The sequence below is a fragment of the Podarcis melisellensis genome, assembly GCF_964234715.1.
Source record: "Podarcis melisellensis genome assembly, chromosome: 2".
Classification (NCBI taxonomy): domain Eukaryota; kingdom Metazoa; phylum Chordata; class Lepidosauria; order Squamata; family Lacertidae; genus Podarcis; species Podarcis melisellensis.
The window spans coordinates 99,911,536-99,935,539 of record NC_138529.1 but is presented as its reverse complement, the minus strand read 5'-3'; the positions used below and the strand labels follow the sequence as shown (position 1 = coordinate 99,935,539).

The following is a 24,004-nucleotide window of genomic DNA, read 5'->3' as shown; positions in this document are numbered from 1 at the left end:
CTTTCTGAGTTCGAGAAGACTTGCTGGCTTCCATGGCCTACTGAATTTCTGTCCTTATCTCTGTATTTTGTACCCATTCAGTCTAATGGACCAACATCACACCACTCTGTTTAATATTTAAGATGGTCACAGGTGGGTAATTTTTCTGGACAAGGTTAGCTTCCTTGGCTCCGCTGGTGTGTTTGCACTATGCTGACCTTCAGACCACTTCAAGCAACCCAGATGCCAGGAAGCTAGTGTAGCAACTTTGCCTCCCCTAGCAAGCCTCTTCTGCATGTGTGTGCTTGTGTGTGTCCACCCCAAAAAATTAAACTAAAACAACGAATGCTGATAACAAGAGCAGTGTTTGGAAAAGGCTGTCGTTCCCTTGCACCAGATATATGCATGGGTCAATTATGTCGCTGCAGACCATTTTCATCTGACCTGTTCCCATTCAGTTACAACGTGAATGGCATTTCCTCAAAGGAACACCAAAGCCAGAGGACAAGTGCACCCACGAGACACGGCTTAGCAGTGCAGCAGGCCCTGCAGTAACTCAACTCTGCACCAGCCTTAAATATGTTCCAGCTACTGAACTTGCCAGCAGCTGCAGACCTAGACAGACACCTACAGTGACCTAGATGAAAAATATATTTCAGAGCTGATTGGCATTTAAATCCTGCAGCTGTCAAACACGCCTGGCTTGCGCAACTGCAGTTTGGGGTGTGCTTGTTTGCGAGTGCATGAGTGGGCGCCCAAAGCAGAAAAATATGGGGAAGAGAGTGAAGCATAAAAAAGGGTGGGGAGAGCGAGAGCGTGAGGAATAAAGAAAGAAAACAGCGTATAGCAAAGTGGCCATAGCAGCTGGCCTTATCAAGTATTTATTTTAAAAAAACAAAACAGCTTAAAACATATGACCTATGGATTGGATTGTGCAGTTCTCAGCACATTGATCCACTACTCTGATTTTTCTTTCTTTGAAATGAAATTGTAAAAACAAAAGGAAATAGGAATAAGTATTTTTGAAAGCAACCAGGGAGGGATCTGTGCATATTTCCCTACAGCTCCGCAACATGCACCACAATAGTAATTAAAATACCCCTGCTGATTCCCTACTGATGCCAACAAGTGCATATAGATGGCTTCTGCCAAACTCTGGCATGAGATGTAATTGCTTCATGCTAGGTTATAAAGGCAGCGGGTGGAACCAGGAACACTGTCACACTACAAAAGTCCAAATTCCAGGACTACCCTTTCAACTTTCAGGATTACATTAACAGCATTTTTTTTAATAAAAAAGATTTCTTTTTTATTATTATTTATGCATGTGTGAGTACTAAAGAGACCTGATTCGCTCTAGCTTGGGGACTTAGGGACAGAGCAGGGCTGGCTGACATTTGGTTGGGCAGCATGCCTGCAGAGATCAGTTTGTAGGGATTGGCACCTCCATATTCTACATGTCTTTTGTAGCTGTTGTGATTTACCTGATTGTAACAGCTCAAAAGAGGGCCGTTATAATCTCAGAAACAATCGTGGCAGGCTAGACATTCCTGTATGGAGGTATTGATTCACACAACGACTCTGAGCTGATTGCCCTGCTGAGATGCTCAACATCTTCTCACATCCATTGCACAGAAGTGAAACGCTCAGGATGGTGTGAAAAGCAGTATATTTGCTCAGTACAAGTACCGAAAAGCTGGGATAAATCAATACCAACGGTGGGTATGAAAACACAAGAAAACTTCAATACCATTTAGAAGCTATTCCATTATCTGAAAACTGCTCATTTTTGCCACCTTGTGGATATTTTTCTGTGATGATTGGGTATAATCTACGGTGCTGCAGCACTTTCTGTCTTTACAGTCTAGGAATTACTTTATCTTCTTTGAAACAATAAATAGAATCAAGCACACATTCTGTCCACACAATGCCACTAGTTTCATGTACAACTCCTATCCTGCTTTCAGGAGATCCCTTCTAGCTGGACTCCTGGTTGGAATCACAAGCAAAGATTCAGCTCTGGGGGGAAAGACCCCTGGGAAGAGAAGGCGTCTTATAAGTTTGCCTGTGACTTATAAGAGAGAAAAAGCAGGGAAACATTAGCTCCCTTTAGGCTCTCAGTGCTTTCTGTTTCTGATGGCTTTCTAGAACCCAAGCCTTCAGGTTCCTTCAGCATATTAGAGATGCAACAGCTTCACTATTAGCTGTAGCATTGCAGCATACCCAGCTCCTAGTGTAGAACAATCCCAGATGCTTTCTGGAGAACTCTGTAGCTATATACACCCTCTATTCAACTTCAAAGTGTTTCATACCCTTACTTCCACTCTTTCATTGCTAGAGATTCCTTGGATAGGAAAGTAATGGTTGGGAGAACATAGGCAGGGTTGGCTGCTGAAACAGTTCTCCAGCTGCAACAGCTGGCCACTGGTTCTCATACTCGCCCTAAATGGAGACGGGATGATGGAGGAGGCTGAGGACACCTCTGTCTGCCCTGTGCAAATGTATATTTGTTGACTGTTAACAGGCTCAGGCTTCCTTTCAGCTTAATTTCCATCCCTGGCTGGATGTGGACCCGGATCTGCATGCTGCTCTATGTTGCCGAGATTGACCGACAGCATGAAAGCAGAATCCATGTATGTCCCTCTTAAATTTCTATGGGATTTTTTAAAAAATGGCAGGAGGGTTGAATGGAAATTGTCCTGGGGTTTCAAATCCTGCCACCCTCAGTGAAAAGGATCAGATAACAGGTGACTGGAAAGACCTCTGCCTAAAATCATGGAGAGGGTGCTAGAGAAAGAAATAGTCTTGTCCCAGGACAAGTCAGCCTCCTTTGCTCCTATGGGGAATTCCTCTGATATGAAAGAATCCACTTTTTCCCTCACGTGGGGCTTCAGTTGCATGTAGTCTGGCCACTACTCAACACTTTAACGATGCAGAAGTAGATTTTGTTTGCCTTCTAAAGGGTTTAAAGATATTTCACAATGTTGTGTTAGAACTGGCAATAACCATCTCTTTGTTTGCAAAATGCAAGGCTGTTATGTGTTGACTGCGCTTTACTAGTTACATGATCAAATAACAACATTTTGGTTTCAATATCTGTTCCATTGTTCTTACTTTCATTGCCTACTCCATTTAACATGCAGGTTGTCTTTTGCAGCTAATCAACACCTTCTGACTACTCTAAACAAAATATATTCTTTTACCAAATCACATTAGGACTATACATGTACAAGGAATGCTCTGTTTTATAAGCTGTAATATGGCATGAATTGCCTTAAGCCACTTACAGCAAATCAAGAAGTATCACTAAGAACACTCTTAAAATCTACCTAACTTTGGCATGTCATATTATGCTTCTCTAGCAGAGTAAGATAAACACAGTGAAAATTAGTGAGCAGGACCCTTTAGTATTGAAGTTATTCAGATATCTGTGCAGAACTGTACCTATAGAAATGTACCTAAAAGTTGCTGCAATTATTATTTTCTAAACAGACAATGTATTTTAAAATTCCATGTGCAAATATAAATGAATCTTTTGCATTACGTTTTATGATATGCTAGAATTCATTGGAGCTTGAATTCTTGTACTGAGTGATGTTCTACATCACGTGAGAATATTTCTGCTCACAGGATTGTACTTCCCCCACTTCTCATCCGCTTTGCAGGTCCCCAAAATATACTCTGGAGGGTGGGGGATCTTCTGGAACAGATTTCTAGGAGTACAAAGGAGGCACATTGGGGAGGAGAGGAAGGGGAAGTTCCATTGTGAAATAATAAACCAATTGACTTTAGAGTGACTTTCATGTGGTTGTGGTTTGAATACCCACCATGTTCCTTTGGTGTCAATTTGAGGTGTACTGCATCATGATACTTTCTGAACCAGAAAGCAAGCAAAACACAGTTCAGTTTGAAACATGGACACAATGGATGCAATCCGGACCCATTTTTAATCAAGTGAGGGGAAATATATAGAATGCCAGAAAAATGTAACTGCAAGGTTGTTAGTGTAGCTCAAAGATGGCTAATCCACAGCTATAACCTGCACATAAGATACGCTGAATAACCAAAATATGGAAACTATGTTACCTAGCACATGTTACCTAGACTATGTTACTTAGACTGTTGACAGTGACAATCCCTTACATGCCTGGTGAATATTCAAAAATATAGAGATGGACCAGTGAACCATGTTCACTAGACATGTTCAGATCCACTCCATAATTGTGGACGGTCACAATATACATGTGGCATGGGTACTATTCCCTCGTGATTGTCTCATTTTGCTAATGTACATTGATGCCTGATGCAGATGCAGCCTCAATTGTACTTTATGGATGCATCAAGTTGATGCATGTAAGGCTGCCTGTCCTTGTCATAGCCACCATTATTCATAAATATCTGTTTAAATTCTGTATAAATCAAGATAACTGGATGCCCTTGACAAAATTATTACCTAATAATATTTTTTATGCAAGGGGAAGGGTAGGCAGTTTTAGTTATTTGTTGTGAGCTTTCCTTAGGGGACGACAAACTGTTCAACTAAAAGAAGAGATTTCCTAGTATTTTAGTATAGTTCATTCTGGTGTAAGTGGAATTATTGTATGAAAAAATGAGATACTGAGCCACTTTGTGGTAGCGTCTCTCAAAGATGACCCTGATGCAATCCAAGGCAGAATTTGCAACAAAATTATGCATTGCAGAAATATTTTCTCTCTCTAAAAACACCTCAAAATCCAGACAATCTGCTTTCACAGAACATAAACGAAGGACTCAAGAAAAATAAAGAAAAATAAATTAAATTAACAGTTCAGATCTTACGAAATTTCAAATGAATATTTTTTTATATCCAGAAGTCATGAAAAAGGTGGCATCTCTGACGAATTTTTACTGAATTATTTTTCAAAGTTTTTTTAAATCTGAACTGTATTCTTGTTTCATTACATCACCACATTACAAACAAAAAATAATAATACAAGAAACATGACTTCTCTCCGACTGTATTGTTAGTTACACATTAACAGGAAAACAATTCAACCCGAATAGGGTATTGAACAGAATATATGAAAAACAAAAATGAGATTAAGTTTAGGTATCAAACAGTGGTTTGAACAGAACGTCAGATTGCTAATAGTACTGAGTTCTAAAATGTACTTTGAGGGTTGTTTTTGTAAACTTTTTTCTTGATTAAACTGTGTCTCGTCTCCTAGTAAGATGGCACTGAATTTCTGTTCTACTAGATCTACTTAGGGGAGGAGGAGAACACTCATTACAGGAATTAAGACAGCACAAATTAACTCCTTAAGTATTACTGCAACTCCAACTTCTCTCTATAAAGGAGTACATATCTTAAGGAGCTACGGAAAGGAAAACAAAGATCAATAAAAACTCAACAATCCTAGCAATGTATAATATACAGTTGTTCACCTGCATCCTTTTGATTCTCTATATGAAAGAGAGAGAAAGCAACAAGGAGAAAAGAGAGAGAAACAAGAACAGATATGCAGGATTAATGAGCAAGTGGATCAAAATGCCCCCCAGTTATGTGTGATATATGACATTCAAAAAGAAAAAAAGTTGCCCAAATCTTTCCCACCACCCAGAAGCATGGGCAATCATCAAAAACGACTTGTTTTGCCAAGATAAAATGTTATGTTGTACAAAGAAAAACTGGTGTTTAGGTGGTTTAAGCTCTGAGCACGCATACTGGCTATTAGACTGGTAAAACGAATATACACAATTTGTCCTATTCAGAGCTCTCTATAGAGGAATATTCAGGAAAAAAAGAACCTTGGATAGCACTCTGTTTGAGAGAAAACAGACAAGAGACGTGGAAGATCTAATGTACAGGGAAGACATTTTTCTGCAGTCGTATGCACAGATTGTAAAGAACTTTTGAAACACATACACAATAGGGAAAGATAGAGATGACTCTTTCCCAATGTCTTTTTTTCTGACCTCTAGCTCATTGCTCCCCCATGTAGTTGCTGTCTTTTGATTGTGTACCAGTGACAAGTGTTTACAAATTGGGGTTACACAGAAGCAAAGTAAAAATGCATTCAGGTCACAGACAGAAAGAAGAACTGAAAAAACTTACAGACAAATTGGAGTTCGTCACAAACAAAAACAGCTGATTTTTTTTCTAACCTTTTTCTTTTCTCTCTTTTTTTTAGGCTGATAAAAAGTGACTGGACTTCTCACACTGGGACTTTCACAGACAGAAGCAACAGACAAAGCCAATGCTAAAAGACTTGAAGCAAGGAAAGTGAGTTGGTTTGGCTCTGGATTGTACTGAAGTAATGAAAACAGAAAAGAGTGAAGACGGTATGGAGAGGAGGGCGGAAGGTACTCACGAATGGTTAAATCCATCACTTGAGAGGCCAAGCAGAAGACAGGATGCTCATACATTTCTCTCTTTTTCCCTATAAAAGAGGATTTGGGCATGCAAGAGGCTTAGGTCAGAGGTAAAGAGGTTATAGGTCATAGGTCAGAGGAAAACTTTACATTAGCTCAAAAGGAAAGTAGCTGTAGAGTATTTTGGGATACACACAGGAAAAAATAATAATAATTTTAAAAAAAAGATTTAAAATTGGAGGTTTACTGGATTAACCATTCAGCATGCTCATGAGTCACAAAAGAGATTGTGACCATGATTCTAAAGGTTTGTTCTGAATTGTTTGCAGGAATATAATGGTCAGAACATCATGAATAGAAGGAAATAGAATTTGATTGATTTAAGGCTCCAAGATACTAAGGAGTTTAGCCTTCAGTATCTAAGGCTTTCACAGGTATTTCTTCATAAACATAGCCTCAAGCAGCATTGCTGTGAAATTGTTTCTTATCTTAATTTTAACGAACTCAGGCTAGTTAGACCTCGAAGGAGGCATTTGGTTTCCAAATTGTAGACTCCGCTGCAGAAATGGTCAAACAATGATTGTTTTTAAGTTTGAAAAAAAAAGGAGCAGAAAAAAGCGAAGAGGAACTCAGAGTGAGCGGACTATGCTCATGAGAGAAAACCTGAAGCATGCAGCTTGCGGATGTTGGGTTGTTTTGAATTAACAATCCCAGCATGCTCTGAAACTGATGCAACCACTTTTTATAGAGGCAGGATAGAAAAGTGGCTGAACCAACCACGAACAAGGAAGGAGAGAAGCAGAAGAGAGCAGGTAGTGTGGGATGAAGTACTTCTCCGAAAACAATAGCTGGAATTCAAAACAAAACAGGAAAACAAAACAAATAATAAAAAAGTTTGTTGCTTCAAAGTTTCCCAGACCTAAAAGTCACAGTGCCAAAAAAGAGGGCAAGGTAATTAAAGACAACCAAGAAGAATTGAGGCACCAAAGGAAAGTACACGCTAACTGTTCTACGTTTTGGGAAATGAATGCATTTTTACTTACAGATCATAAAGTTTGTTTTTGCATAGATATATCTGAAAGAAGAGAGCAAAGCTTACCGACAGAGTTAGTGAGCGTTACACAGAGACCTTGGGAGTCCAGTGTCCATTCAAAAGGAAAGTCACAACAACAACAACAACAACCCCAAAACTGCCTCTGAACTGGAGTTCTCCCATGTCCTCGTGCAGCATATTTAAACATTGAATTTTTTAACAGAGTTCACCAATTAAAACCATTCTGTGAAGTCGAGTGCTTTGATAAATTGCTTGATAGCACAGCGCTCAAGAGACATGCGTTCCTTCTCTATTTTCATCGCTCATTACCAAGTCAAGAGTTGATAAACATCCTTTTAGTGCCCAATTCTTAAGCGTTTCTCACTGGATGCATAACAATGAATTCATTACCACTGGTACACAATTTGCATTGTCAACGTGGGGAGGGGGGACATTGAAAAAGAGAGGAGGTGTATAATCTACAGACCCTGGAAATATGGGGCATATCACAATAATCCAGTCCTTATGACCAGCAAGGACTATGGAAAGAAAAAATAATAATTGAACGGTGATATTGTTTCCTCTAGCATTATTATTCGAAGCAAACGAGAACATTGCTTTATTTAGCAAAGCTTCATGGCTCACACATGACAAGAACCCCAAATCCACAGCACATAATTCAATTTAAACATCTAACAGCAAGGCATTTGTCGTGTTGTGTAGGAGTTTCAAATTACTGTACAGCAGCCAAAAAGGTAACAATGAAAACTGATTAATGTGTAAAGATCTATCTGCATGTATAGAATTCCTGCCAAAAGCATATCTTCAAGCAAGTTTGAAAATGTCTTTTTGATAGCTACATGTGTCTCTGGTCACTAGTTGTTATTCTTCCCTAACGTAAAAGGTCAATAATATCAGCTGTGGCGAATTTAGAGTGACAAGAATGAAATCTGATGCAAGTGCAGGGCCAACTGATTTGACAAGATCTGCTATGCATAAAAGGGGAGGTGGCAAAACATTACCCAGGAAAAATAAATAAATAGACATCCTAATCTGGCTTACAAATGAGTGTGTACAGTTAATTTTTTTTGATATTTAATTTTTGATATTTCCATTGTTTCATGAACTCCGCTGTCACAAGCAATTAGCTGTGTTTCCCATCCCAGTTACAAAACATGACATACTATGTTGATCTCAATGGTTGTTTTCTAGGAAAACAACAACACAACACATATGAATATTGTACAAGTGACCAAATATGCTTACTCTCCGGCAAAGTAATTACCCTGTGTACCATTTCGTGTTCTTAAAAAAAGAGAGGAAGATTTTACCCTAGCCTTATTTATCCTGCAAGCTATGGCATATTTTGATTTTATTTATTTTCTTTTTCTTCTTCTTTTTTTTTTAAAAAAAGCAGCTTAGTCGTCTCACTGAAACAGGAAACCAGCGTTAATTTTAGTAGCAAAATCTCCTTACCTTCAATTTTGGCATACTCTGAGAGCCGTGTATAGTTAGTCAATGCAGCTTGCTCTAAGCATTTACGGATGACGGTCTTTACCTCCTCTTGAGGGACTGGAGTAACTATGTCTTTCATCAAAACCTTGATATAAGAAACACTGATTTGTTGCGTCATCTTGAAATTAATTGCTTTTGTTTTCCATTTCACCCACCTAAAAGATTTTGAAGGGTTCACAGTGCCCTTTGTCTCCCTCTACTGGTTAGAACACAGGCAGCCACAGCATTGCCCATTGCATCTTGGGAACTATTGAACCTGATCACCCTGGCCCATGGTTCTAGGTGTTTTGCGTTTTGAAAGAGAGTGTGAGGAAGTGGGCTGCTACGAGTGGAAATCCAGCAACATCTGGATGGCACTATATTTAGGCTACCTGTGCCTTAGATGTTAAGATAAAATGATCGGTTCACAAGGTTCATTATTATTAGATGTACGGATTACCAGCCCCAGCCCCAAAGTACTTGTTCAATTAGAGCTGAGTTCAATAAGAGTTCAGGTTTTTCTGCTAGCAGGATAAAACGATGACTTTATGGCACAGAAAATTGCAGTTGGGATTCTAGGTGTTATAAAATATCCACGTGTATATGAAGCTTTAAGCTAGTGTTGTTCATAGAGTCAGGAGAGGCCAAGAGGGAACCCAGCCCAACCTAACAATAGCTGTCAACTTTTCCCTTTTCTTGCGAGCAATCCTATTCAGAATAAGGGAATTTCCCTTAAAAAAAGGGGGAACGTTGACAGCTATGAACCAAACCCACCCATGAAATCTGGACCACGGTGTGTCCCAAGTAGAGAGCAGGTGTATTGAAGAATGATGCTCAAATAAAACGACACACACAAACATGCCAGGAGATGAAAAGCCCCTTCACCCACTCATTTCCAATGTGATTGGAAGGAAAATGGCATCCAGACTCCAAATATATAATCGAAGTCAATATAAATTCCACAGAATGAAAAGAGCCAAATATGAGAACTGGATTAAATTTTTTTTTAAAACCAACCTTTCAGGACCCATACGCTTACCCTTTCCAGGAGTGATAGTGTGGCTTTTAAAGCACCTTCTGGTCGGCCGAATGGAAAGCAATACCTAGGGTAAATACATAGCATTTTTGGATATGTGCGAAATGTTTTAAAAGCAAGTCCCAGTCACTCCCCGCTTGTGTGTTTCAAAGTGAATAAGGCAAACAAGGCAGGCAGGGGGGAGGGGAGGGGCAAGGCAGGGAGAAGAAGAAATTGCTATTTTGGTTTTGAAACTGGAATAGCATTACTTTATAAAAACCAAAACCCCAATCTTCCGGCTGCTTTTAGTTAATAAGTACTGACAAGATAAAAACAGAAAAAGGCAATTGTTTATAACATGGAGACATTCCACTGTAGACTTCTATTCTAAACCTTTCATGGCAAAAATGCACACATAATTCCATTTTACATTTTCTGTGTAACATCTCTATGACTGACTGTCAGTGCCATCTATATGCTAACATATAGTACACTAAAATCACTTTAAAAGTTCCTGCTGTTTATGCAAGTAATCATCACTGCAGCATCTGAAATGCAGCAAGTTGGCTCTTTGTCTGGAAGGTGAAACATCAGTCATTACCTAAAATGTGTGATTTGATTTTCCAATAACAACCGCAGCCTCTCTTTGATTTCTTCAAACCGCTCTTTTTCTTCTACTGTTACAGTTCCTATTCCGTCAGGCCTGGAGGAGAAAAGCTATGAATAAGTTGCATTTTACCTCATGACTTTTATGAATCATCAGCACTGTAATCCGTCACATTATAGTCAAAACAATTATACAAATAAATAAGAGTATTTGAATATTGGGTTTCCAGACTCAGATTACCTGAAATCAGTGGTACCAGAGAGCCTGAATAGCATCTGTGTTTTTCGGGGGGTGGGGAACCTGTGGTCCTTTAAATATAATTGGACTCCAGCTTCCATCAGCCCCAGACAGCACAGCTAGTGGCTAACAATGACAGGGATTATAATTCCAGTTGTGTTTCTGCATTGCAGGGGGTTGGACTAGATGACTCTGGGGGTCCCTTCCAACTCCACATATGATACCTGGAGGGTCACAGGGCCCCCATCCCTGGAGTACCCCCATTCACTTCAAGGCCACTGCTAGTTCCTTGTGTGAGTGTGGCATTTTGCCCTACACTGGGCACCCCTGCTGGGTTGAAATTCTTGGCTGGTATTCACTGCAGCCTCAGTAAAGGCACAGGGCCAAAGCAGTAAATTGTGTTGCCACTATGTAACTCGTGTGGGGGGCAAATCTCTGAATATCATCTATTTCTCCATACCTACGAGACTGCCTTTCCCCATGTGAACCTGCTCCTAACCTGAGGTCATCATCTGAGGCCTGTATCTGTAAGCCACCTCTGGATCAGGTCTGCAGGGTGGCGACTGCTCTTCACAGGTGAGCCCATATGATTTGGCAGCAAGCAAAAACAGCTTCATTCTCTGCTGCCGAATCGTTCTGCTACCCACCAGCCCCCTTCCAGTCTCATGTGATGTACTGTACTTAGGCAAAACTCACTTGAAGCGATAGGGTCCCCATTATGGGGTGGGCTGCTTGAAAGGGCGGAGCTTGTGTGTGAGTGGGACTCACACCAGTTTAGATCCTGGCCTACTTGCTTTCAGCTATTAGGATCAAAGGTGTGAACGATGCAGTGTGCAGGAAGTACAAATGGCAAGGAAGAGCAAGGTTTTTCTCCTGTGGAAGCGTCTGTGCTTCTTTTGAAAGCAGTCGAAATAAGCAGAGTTCTTCCTACGTACAGAATGCAGTTCTTTGAACAATGCCTAGTAGTACCAAATTACCATATTTTTCGCTCTATAACACGCACCCGACCATAACACGCACGTAGTTTTTAGAGGAGGAAAATCCGTAGGCATGCCACCCGTAGGCATTCCCTCCATAACACGCACAGACATTTCCCCTTACTTTTTAGGAGGAAAAAAGTGAGTGTTATGGTGCAAAAAATACGGTAATTATTTTACCTCAGCAAGTAATGCGTTGCTGTGAAACTCCCACCCATGTGCAAAGCAGTTAAGCACAAGTTGTCTTAAATCTGTCAGTTTGCATTTCTTAGTGCAGAAAGTAGAGATCTTTCCTATTCTACTTAATTCAAGAGGGTTCTGGAAGCTTCTCTGTATGAAAGAGATAAGCAGAAGGTTCCTGATGTTTGGGTTATTCCCTCAGAGAAGCTGAGGACAGTTGGTTTAAACTGGTTCTGTTATCTCTTTCAGTCATGATCATGCTGACTATAAAAGTAGGGCTAGAAGGAGCCTGGGTTTCTCTTTCTCTTTATATCTCTTTTCCTTCTGGTGCGGCCTCTGGTCTATATTTGGGAATCCTGCAACGTGTTTAAGTTGTTACTCTGCTAACTATACATTGGAATCTACTCTAGATCAATACTGAGTAGAATTTCATGACAAAATTAAAGTGCTGTGCTTTAATTGTTATGCCGGGGGGGGGGGGGGGGCGACTTCAAAATGCAGGCCTTCTGTTCTCTCTGTCTGGTCCTAGGAACTTTCTCCTAGCCACATCTCTCCCCAAGCAAGAACTTGTACTGGTCCTTGAGTGCTTCCACCTGGTTGGGATGTATCCCTAAACCCACAATACTGCCTTTTGTGTTTTGCCTGGAAGAAGTGTGAGGAGTGTGTCTCTCTGTGTGTAGACACTAGCCCAGTGTTTCCCAACCTTTTTTGGGCAAAGGCACACTTGTTTGATGAAAAAAATATCGAGGCACACCACCATTACAGCCCCGTGACGTCAGCGCGCAGCGTCACGCCGGGAGGGACGCACAAAAGTGTAAGTTTAAATTTTTTCCCCTCCCCCTTGCCGGGGAACCTCCAAGCTTTGGGGGGGGGAGGAGGCAGCAAAGCGAGGGACTGAGGGACTCCTCCAACGACAAGGGTTGGGGAAGAAGAGAAAGGACTATTCCGCTCCAGTCCTTTCTGAAGGAGCTGAGGGTGGGGGTCCTCCGGCGCCTTCGGCGAAACGGCGCCGGCCCAGAGCGCTTCTAGGAGGCTGCCTTTGTGCGCGACGTAAAGCCCTCTTTCCCTCCCTCCAGCCCCGTGTCACCTGTGGAAAAGGGGGCTGGATCCAGTGACGCAACTCGGAAAACTGTTAGGGAAGCCAGAGCAGGAAAGTGAGTGGGGGGCGGCGTCGCCGCTTTAACCCATGTTTCCTTTCTGAAAGAGAAACTTAAGACTAGATGACCCTTGGGACCCCTGCCAACTCTACAGTTCTATGGCCCTTTGTGGAGGGGGGGCAGCACCTGGAAAGACGGGCTAGGGGATAATTGGGGCGGCCACCTTAGGCACACCAGAAGCGAAGCACGTCCTGAGCTACAAAAACAAACCCAATTCCTGCCTCGTTTTTTGCAGTTTCTGCAAAGCGAGGGAGTCTCCCCCGCCTCCATTCCTCGGTGCCTCCTCCTCCCCCTGCTCCCCACTATGGGTCTCCCCTGCACTTGGCCAGGCCGCCTCGCCCTCCTTCCTTTCCCAGAGCAGTGGCTCAGAACGCCTCCTTGCACCGCGGAAGCCCAGACCAGCCCCCAACCCGCTTAGTCCGACCCCTCAAACCTTCCCAAAATAAGAACTCTGCGTTCTACAACGTCACCCCCCAGCGGGGCCCCCTTTATTCCCGGTGAGAGGGGGGCGGCGGAGGGAAAAAGCTGCTTCCCACACTTACCCGCCGCCATCTTGACTTCCCGCAATGAGCCGGATGCGGCGCCTAAGCTCCCTGCCGTCGCTTCTCCGCCTCCTCTACTTTGCACAAGGCTTCAGGGTCGCCGGCCGATTCATCCATCGGCCGCTCTTTCAAGCCCACTCGGAGGAGGAATGAGTCGAAAGAGCCAGAGACGCAGCCGCAGTGGAAGCCCCGCCCCTCCCTTCCAGTCCTGGGGCGGGGCAGAGGCCACCAGGCTGGCAAGCAGAGCGCCGAGAGCGAGGAAGCTGATGCAACGCGGAGGCAGACCCCGGCTGGCGTGTGTTAGAGCAGTGTTTCCCAACCTTTTTTGGACTCGCCCGCCTCCCTCCAGGCAACACCTCGCGGCACACCAGGCAACACCTCGCGGCACACAAGTGTGCCGCGGAACACTGGTTGGGAAACACTGCACTAGCCTACCACACAATGGTAAAATTTACATTTGCTGCTCCACCCACTCACTTTTGCCCCTCCCACATACCATTGGCATGTAGCCCCTGAAAGGTTGCCCACAATGGAATGTGTCCCTCAGGTTGAAAACAGTTCCCCATCCTATGATCCCTCTGTTACATGGATGTGGTCGACAAAAACCAAAGGCAAAAGCCATAACTGTAGATCCGGGGAATTGTGCAAATTCTCTGTACAGTGGTACCTCGGGTTACATACGCTTCAGATTACACACTCTGCTAACCCAGAAATAGTGCTTCAGGTTAAGAACTTTGCTTCAGGATGAGAACAGAAATCGGGCTCCGGCGGCGCGGCAGCAGCAGGAGGCCCCATTAGCTAAAGTGGTGCTTCAGGTTAAGAACAGTTTCAGGTTAAGAACGGACCTCCGGAACGAATTAAGTACTTAACCTGAGGTACCACTGTATACCCAAATTGGCTGGCGCGGTCATACGCTGTTCCATTGAATAATCCATGCAAAAGGTAATGAACTACTCTAATCCATTCCAGAAAATAAGTCAACAAACCAGACAATTAGCAACACTATTTCGTACTACTGGCAATTTCCTAGTGTGTGGACTTGTGTGCTAGTACTCAGTTTGTAACTGTAAGTCTCTCTCTCTGTTAGGAAGAGTAATGGAAGAAGTCTTAAAACTGAACAAAAATTCTTACTTAAAGGCCTCCTCCAGTGTTTGGATTAAAGCTTTGTAAACCCTTCGTATTAGACTAGTTTGGCTATACAAAAGACTTGGCAAGGGATTACAAAGCTTCTAATGAACCTCCTGTCAGGGGTTAATTGGTAAGCTTTATTTTTCCTTTTAATGAATCAGAATGCTCCTAACTTTTTATATATATAAAAAATACAATCTGTACAGTCAATATTTCATTGACCTAAAGATGCAGAAACCTCAAAATATAATAAATATTAGCACTTGATGTTAAATATGGTTAAAACTCACCCATTTAAAACAAAGGCATTATATACTTTGGAAATGTATTTTTGTCTTTTTTATTCAAAGTAATGAAGTGAATTTTAAACACTCAAAAATAAACACTCATAAAATTGGGTTGCCTATCACTAATCCTGTATACATATGTCCTATTGAGGAAAAGAGAGATTTACATGTTTGATAGGTTTCTACCCCATGTATTTAGATTATTCTATGGTATTACTGTTTGAATTCAGTATACATTTTATACACCAAGCTTGGGTGAATAAAAATATTGATTTAGGCCTCAACTGGAAACATCACTAAGAGAAGACATAAAGCAGTACAAAAGTATATTGTTTTGGCCTCATTTTTGTGTAAATATATAGTTGCATGAAAATTTAGCAGGCTGTTTAGTTTGAAACATTTAACTACTGAAACACTTAGAATATTTTAAAATTCCTTATTCTAGAAAATGTTACTGCTAAAGTTGCAGTCTTAGAATCACTTACCTGGAAGTAAGCCCCATTGAGCTCAATGGGGCTTACTTCTGAGTAGGCATGTTTCAGATTGCATGGTATGTTTTTGTTTTATAGTAAGTGAGCATTCCTACAATAAGACAAAAGTGACAGCATAGAGCAGGGGCCAGCAAACTTTTTCAGCAGTGGGCCGGTCCACTGTCCCTCAGACCTTGTGGGGGGCCGGACTATATTTTTTGGGGGGGGGAGGAATGAACGGATTCCTATGCCCCACAAATAACCCAGAGATGTATTTTAAGTAAAAGGACACATTCTACTCATGTAAAAACATGCTGCTTCATGGGCCATCTGCAGGACGGATTTAGAAGGCGATTGGGCCGGATCCGGCCCCCGAGCCTTAGTTTGCCTACCCATGGCATAGAGTTTCAACTCACAGTGCTTGGAGACACTCCTCAAAAGGCCAAATGGAAGGCCTCATTGTAATTTCAAAGAAATATGCAAGCACAGAACCTTAACTGCTCAAAATGAAGGGCACTGCTAATTTTCAAATCAACTGCTTATTTTAGAGAAGGTCCGTTTAACTAAAAGTAATTCTCAAACTAATTAGGGATGGCAGCCTAAGATATAGGAAATATTTGTTTACTGAGATAAATTAAAAGGTTTGAAAGACAAATGCCAGGCAAGTACACAAGTTATGTTGTTGATGTGATAATTGTAGCTATCACTTGATAACCTGAACGTGTGAAACTGTTACCACTAGTTATTGCATGATCAAGTTATTACAGATCATTGCCTCTTGTCAGGCACTTGCCCAATAAGGGAAAAATCCAAGATAGGAGGTGATAAGCCCATCATGTGTAGTTGCCCATCTCATGTTGTCAAACTATTATTAAACACAATGTGTGATTTTTCCCTGATTGCAGTAGTAACCTATGAAGTGTGTTACTGAAAATGTCTTGACATGAGTCTAAATGCAGAAGAAAACAAAATGTGGCTCAAAAACTTGTTCTTTTCCTGTACTCCTTTCGTTTTAAAGACATCAATTTAGAACTTATGGTGAACCCTACATGCTTACTACGGAGAGAGCGGCTTCTTCCAAAGAAGACAAAATGGTAACCACAGACTACAGATGGCAATGGCTGACACTCTGATTCTGAACACATTGCAGGAGAAAGTACTTCCAATTGTGTTTGGGGTCAGAGCACCAGACTGCTGCTTATTTTGCTGCACTCCACAAAACACTACCGAGCCACTCCTTTTGTAGGCTCAAGGAAGTTTACCAGAGCAATAAAACTAGCACTGTGCTGAAACCTGCCGCCCAATTTCTTTAAAGCTTTCCTCCCTCACAAAAGTAGCCTCCATTTTTCTGCAGAGTTGAGCACACTTTATTGGTGACTGAGGGTGTTGGGTATACAGTGGTACCTCGGGTTAAATACTTAATTCGTTCCGGAGGTCAGTTCTTAACCTGAAACTGTTCTTAACCTGAAGCACCACTTTAGCTAATGGGGCCTTCTGCTGCCGCACCGCCAGAGCACAATTTCTGTTCTCATCCTGAAGCAAAGTTCTTAACCTGAAGCACTATTTCTGGGTTAGCAGAGTGTGTAACCTGAAGTGTATGTAACCTGAAGCGTATGTAACCTGAGGTACCACTGTATTTTTCTTTCCATTGAACATTTCCCCAGCACTCCCCTGTCATGGCTGCCTGTACTTCCTGATCTGAAAAAGTCCTATGGAAGCAGCCTTTTATTGGCAATGGAGGGCCATAACATTTTCCCATGAGCTTTAATGGAAGCATGGGAAACTGGGAGGCTGGCTCCCAAGTACCTGAGATAAGTGAGCTTGCCATTCCCCCCCCCCCATGAAAAATCATTCCTTTAACATTATATATATATATATATATTCTTTCTACATTGAGTCATTGAAAAGTAAATACTTTAAAAATAAACAGACCAACAGCTGTCAGAGACCTGGTAGGCAGCTTCCCATACATTGCCAAGAATATTATAGTGTTTTCAGGAATGATGGACAACAGGGGAGGCTTAAGAATGCAAACCACTTGAGAGATGGCTTGCTGAATGGAAGAAAGCATGTTCACAAAACACCACAGCAATATTGAAAGGTAAACATACAACAACTGCCCTATGGCCCACTCACAACAATTTCACCAACATTTTCTCTCTCCTTTCCTAAAGCTCAAATGAAATACCCTTTTTCTTCAATTGAGAGAGAATAGTTGAAAAAAAGAAGAAAACACAGACTAATTTAACCAGAATACTAAATATGTACCTATATCTGTATCTATTTGTGAAACAAAATAAAAAAATTCCTTCCAGTAGCAACTTAGAGATCAACTAAGTTTGTCATTGGTATGAACTTGAAGGATTTTTTTTAATTTTGTTTTGACTATGGCAGACCAACATGGCTACCTACCTGTAACTGTATCTATTTGTGGATTAGCTTGGGTCTCCCAAGCTGCCTCAGAAAAACCTTTATTTTACCAAAAATAAAGAGAATATTGGAATACCTGAAGGAGCTCTCCATTGAGAGACCCCTGAGAAGGAAGGTGCTGGCAGTGGGGAGTGCTGATGCCTTGACGGCCTCACCCTTAAGGCCTGGGTACTCCCAAGTATTTTCAGGTACATCTACTGCTGTTTGAACACATGGGGATTGTAGTTTCCAGTGCCTCCTAATCCAATTTTTGAGCTACTAGAAGCTAGAGATGCAACTAAATTGTAGCAGCATCAGAAAGCTGCCACAGGTCAGTGGCCAGTGAGGGGACGTGACAGAACAATTGGGTAGAATCACTGCAGCAGTTCCATGCTGTTGAAGTGACCGGGTCTGGATCAAGTTCAGTGTGGGCCACCGATAACTGTGAGAGTGGGTCAGGATTTAGCAGAATGCAGGTTGGCTCTGCATGACCCACCACCTACTACCACTGGTGGTGTTTTGGGGCTTTCTGATGGGTTAGGGTACCACCAGGGGACTTCCTGGATGGGTGCATCCAAGGAATTATGCTTGGCAGCTTAGTTGGAAAAATGGGATGCTTCAACTCAGTCCAACCCCACTTGCCCAGTCTGGTATAAGATGGTGTGATGGTGTGTGTGTGTGTTTTAACTGCATTGTCACTCATTACCTCATGTGAAAACTACTTGTGAAACATAATATGTCTGCATGTCCTTACAAAGTATTTTTCCCCGGTGTATATTGCACTGTACCTGTGAGCAGAAACTGTATTATTTATTTATTTATTTATTTATTTATTTATTTATTTATTATTATTATTATTATTATTATTATTAATGTATTCACAACACTAGACGGAATTAATAATGATAAAATATCACAGCTGGCTTCTGTGTATCATGTAGCAACAAACTTCAGACAATCTACAGGTCAACTGTAGCCATTTTTGGAGCCGCCTGGATGTCTGGAAGGGCCTGCCAACTAAGAGCCATCACAACTGCAAGGACTTCCTTTCTCAAACAGCTGTGGACTATATTACATCTGACATGACGAGCATCTCTTGAATCTACCTTTCAAACATTCGGCAAACCATTTTCTCACTGTCCTTCACAAAGTTGACATTTTCAGCAGCATGATAGGAAAGATGTCATGTCGGCTGCTTTTCAAGTTCTTGTCACAGTGGTTAGCACCAGTTCTGTCATCTTTACTCTCCTCACAATCCCCCATCTTTAGCCATGTCACAAATAATAATACTTCCAATGTTTTTTGTCAAATTCCAAATACTACCACCCAGCTGCACATCTTTTGGAAATTTATGAGTTATGTTAATTCTTGTTGCTCATCTCCCCAGAAGCTGAAGCACCATGATTTCATTAATTAAGTACGAATCTGTGGACGGCACTATGATTATATAAACATAAATTAAAAGCCCTGCACTTATTTTTATATACTTGAAGGGAAATGGAACCATTGTCATTAACGATCATATTATCTCAATTTATATATGTGTGCTTCCTCCTGCCTTCAAATTAATGTTTGGGGCATTCTTGCTCTTAGGATTTCCTTTTCTCTGCTGCATTTGGAACATTCTCTTGTTGCAAAGCAAGCAGTCGAAGGGAACAGGATATACCAGTAATCAAAAGGCATTATTGGTGGGAGAAGAAATCCACATTTCTGCTGTAGATGTGTGTGTGTTTAGGTGCCACTTCCGAGACATTTCAATATTTGATGTTTACAAGTGTAATCACAGGTTTCTGCAGCTTGTGCAATTTGTATTTTACCATTTTATTTCCAATGATTAAAAAAACGTGTACATAATGTCACATTTAAATGTAGTTATGTCATGCTTGGATCCAGATCAGGAATACAAAACATGAGGGAGGACAGAAACAGTGCACAGAAATGTCAGACTTGTGGTGTCTGTAAATCTCTATGTAAATCTCACAAAGAATTGCAGACATGTTACAGTGCAGGCACCTCTATATGAATTTAGGTCAACCTACAGAATTGGAAATATCTCAGACTTGAATGGTAGCAGATTCCCTCCCCCCGCCCCCAATTTTGATACTGTTTGGATTCTGCTAGAGAAATTAATAGGGCATAATAGTACAGATGGGTGTTGGGGGGTGGAGAGAAAAAGGAGGTTGGGATAGTGCCAGGAAAAGGTGCCTTTATGATGAGATATTAAAACCCTAAATTAGCTGTTCATAGTGTGCATTTTAAAATATTGTAAACACATTACAGGAGAAGCTAAAATGTCCCTGTCTACTCCTAATATTACTCATTGACTAATTATTAATCAGCCCCAAAAGAAATCTTTCTGAAGTGAGTTGTCAAGTTTAAAAATAAATGGTCTCGTGGCAAAGACAATATTCCCCCCCCCCGACTGCTTCTTTGTGCAAATCGCAGGGTTAATTATAAATTATAATTAGGACCAGAGGTCCTAAGGCCACGATGTCTTTCTGGAAACCCCACCTCCCCCACCATGCCCTTTTCTAATTGTACATGGTGCCTCGGGGGCTAGTTATGCTGCTCAAGCAAATATATCAAAATCATTTCTTTTAAACCAAGGAGTACTATACGAGGCAATAGCATGCATTTGTGTGCAATTATAAACACACATTATAGCTCTTTGGGGTTAATCCCTTTGACATTTGCCTGTTCCAGTGTGGCTTTGAAATGAACACAGTGTCTTTTACACCTTTCATGATAACCTCTCCCGTTCTTGGAAAAAAATGCCCATTAGTAGGCACATATAGCCTGACAAATACCTGATCCGAACTGGTGAAATTTAAAGGACCAAAGCCCTCTTTTCTTTCCTTTTTCTACACCATGGCCCCTTGAAAGTGTTGTGCGGCGCAGAGGACTTACAATACCTGTGACTATTATGATGCAAAGAGCATGTCCAGATGGCTGCCTGGCTGTAAGCCCAGGCGTATTGTGTTATTACATAACCATGTCACATCAGAAATGCAGCTGTTACCGGCAAAGGGCAAATTGAGTGCTGCTCCCAACATGCATGACCACACCTGGTTTCATCTACTGGTTCTTGCCTGTTCTGCTGCAACCATGCCATCACGTCACATGGGAAAACCTTGAATGAGACAGTATGAAGGGGCTAATGTGCATACTTGGCCATTGCTGTATTTTTGTGGCTAACATAGGCAGAGCTATAGATCTAATTTCTCTTGCATTGCTCAAAGCTGACACCCACTGCTTGGGTGAGCAGCATGTTCATTAGTACCTCTCATAGAAACTCTCTTATATACAGAGGTCAAGTTAACATATGAAGAGCCTTGCTGGATCACGCCAAATGCCTGAATAGCTGCGCATGAGACTCTTAATCTCAGGGTCGAGGGTTCGAGCCCCACGCTGGGTGAAAAATTTCTGTATTGCAAGGCATTGGACTAGAGCAGGCATAGGCAAACTCGGCCCTCCAGATGTTTTGGGACTTCAATTCCCATCATCCATAGCTAACAGGACCAGTGGTCAGGGATGATGGGAATTGTAGTCTCAAAACATCTGGAGGGCCAAGTTTGCCTATGTGTGGACTAGACAACCTTAGTGGTAACTTCCAATCTACATTCTATGAAATCTGCTCCAGAGCCCTATTTCCTGTAGTGAATAAGTAAGAACAACGAGTAAGAATATAAGTAGAGCTCTATTGGATCAGACCAAAGGCCTGTCTGGTCCAGCATCTTTCCCCCCCATATTAGTCAACCAGAAGTCCATGAGAAGGCCACCAGCACAAGAGCACTTTCTACCATTGTTCTCTGTATTCAGAGGCACAGTGCCTCAGGTCCTGTAGGTAACTGGGAAATATTGGTGTAATAGTTTAGAACAGGACTTTTAACCAGTGGTGCTTCATAGTATATCATGTGGTATAAGCAGTACTGCTTGAAAAGCACAAGAAGAGAAGAAGAAGAGTTTGGATTTGATATCTCGCTTTATCACTACCCGAAGGAGTCTCAAAGCGGCTAACATTCTCCTTTCCCTTCCTCCCCCACAACAAACACTCTGTGAGGTGAGTGGGGCTGAGAGACTTCAGAGAAGTGTGACTGGCCCAAGGTCACGCAGCAGCTGCGTGTGGGGGAGCGGAGACGCGAACCCGGTTCCCCAGATTACTAGTCTACCGCTCTTAACCACTACACCACACTGTCTCTCAAGGTTAGAATGATGGACTAAGATTGGAGAAGGGCCATAGTTCACGGGTAGAACACATGCTTTAAAAACAGAAGGCCCAAGGTTCAATCCCTTGTGTCTCCAGATAGGACTGGGGAAATACTTCTTTCTGAATTCCCAGAGAGCCAGTGTCAGCCAGTGTAGACAACACTGAGCTAGCTGATCTCTATGTTCCCATGAGATACCCAGATTCAAATCCTTGCTCAGCCAAGAATCTTCCCGGATGACCTTGAGCAAATCAGTCTCTCATACGCCACAGGGTTATTGTGTGAATAATAAGGCTAGGTATCGCCTTGAGCTTCTTGGAAGAAAGGCAGGACAAAAAAAATGTGTTTATTTTTTAAAAAGGTTTGTGCACAAAGAAGTATTTCCTATTTTAATTAATATATGTAAAATGATAAGGGGCCAAAGCTATGCTGCACCAAATCAAGAAAGTGGGTTGCAGGTGGGATATTTGAAATGTTTCTTCATTCTGCGCCATCTTTCTGGTTCCCTGTCTTTGGACATGGTAAAGACTGGTACTTTTTTTTTCTTAGATGACTGGATAAAGGAGGGTGTGACAAATGCAAGAAAAATGGAAGAGGTGTTGGAAATGTGTGGTTTATTAAACCCCACATGTTCTGAGTGAAGACTCTCTGGTTACAAATGCACTATAACTTTAAAGCACATTTGAAGCAGGTTTCAACCTCCTCAAAGAATTCTGGGCACTGTAGTTTGCCCCTCAGAGAGTTACCATTCCCAGCAATCCTTAACAGACTCTCTGAGGGGCAAACTACAGTGCCCAGAATTCTTTGAGGGGGAAAATGAGTTTTGAATGTGCTTCAGAGGTATAGTGTGGATGCAGTCTTTGTTAGGGGCAGGACCCCTTGCCTTATACCAGTACAATGGTACCTCGGGTTAAGTACTTAATTCGTTCTGGAGGTCTGTTCTTAACCTGAAACTGTTCTTAACCTGAAGCACCACTTTAGAGCTAATGGGGCCTCCTGTTCTCATCCTGAAGCAAAGTTCTTAACCTGAGGTAATATTTCTGGGTTAGTGGAGTCTGTAACCTGAAGCGTATGTAACCTGAAGCGTATGTAACCCGAGGTACCACTGTACAGCAAAGCAGGCCTGCAACCTACAGCCATTCATTACGGAGGCAGGAAAGAGCCTAGCTTAAGGCAGAACATGGAAGGTGCCTCCTAATACAGTAAAGTCTCTCAGCTGAAACGTTCTTCAAAGAATCTCCCTCCTAGGGGTCAGAAAGGAAAGTGCCCGGAATGCTTTTGCTCACTGGATGGAGAGACTAGGGGGAATGTAGTGAATTAGTCCCAGTGCCTTTGAGTAAATAGTCTTTGTCAGGGCACTCATTTACTTACTTACATACATACATACTTACTTACTTACTTACGCATAGTAAAGGTTTGGTCTAGGACAGAAAAGCAAAGCTTAAACTGTGGAAGGAAAACTAAATTAGGTACAGTGAACATGGCTGCATTTGCCTTGCTGACATCTGGACAGGGAGGCAAAAGTGTAGCAGAGGCGGGAGGAGGGAGGGGTCCTCATTGTCACAGTATTTATGCTCCTCAAGGCTCTCCTATGATCAGCACATACCCAAGCTCTCTCAGAGTCTTATTACATGTTGAAAAATCAAAACTATAGGGGAACAGATATTCTGCCCAAAAAGCTCTTGGGGGAGGGGGCTAACCTTACATGCTAAAATAAAACGGCAACACACACACACATATACTTTAAACTATCCAAACGGTGCAAATGAACTACAGACAAATATTAAGAATTGTACAATTATTGCCCTGTTTCTCTACTGTAACCATTCATTTTAGTGAGAGAGTGAAGCATGGTCTCAAGTCACTTCCACTGAGATATACAGTACTTGAAAGGGATCTGCATGGATTGTGTCCAACATAAACAGGGCCCAAT

At 41.9% G+C, this 24,004-nt stretch overlaps 1 protein-coding gene across 12 annotated transcripts in view; it reads right to left on the bottom strand.

Moving 5' to 3' along the window:
* CADPS (calcium dependent secretion activator) overlaps positions 1 to 24,004 on the bottom strand; it is a 337,182-nt gene that overhangs the window by 102,121 nt on the left and 211,057 nt on the right. For 4 of the 12 annotated variants that reach the window (XM_081901352.1, XM_081901356.1, XM_081901361.1 and 1 more), the window contains exons 14-18: positions 10,474 to 10,575; positions 9,897 to 9,960; positions 8,840 to 8,963; positions 6,330 to 6,398; positions 5,404 to 5,421 (exon numbers count right to left, since the gene is read on the bottom strand). In XM_081901352.1, the coding sequence (XP_081757478.1) occupies positions 5,404 to 5,421; positions 6,330 to 6,398; positions 8,840 to 8,963; positions 9,897 to 9,960; positions 10,474 to 10,575 (377 nt within the window). The remainder of the gene's footprint in view (positions 1 to 5,403; positions 5,422 to 6,329; positions 6,399 to 8,839; positions 8,964 to 9,896; positions 9,961 to 10,473; positions 10,576 to 24,004) is intronic. The other 8 variants (XM_081901359.1, XM_081901360.1, XM_081901353.1 and 5 more) reach the window with 3 other exon arrangements.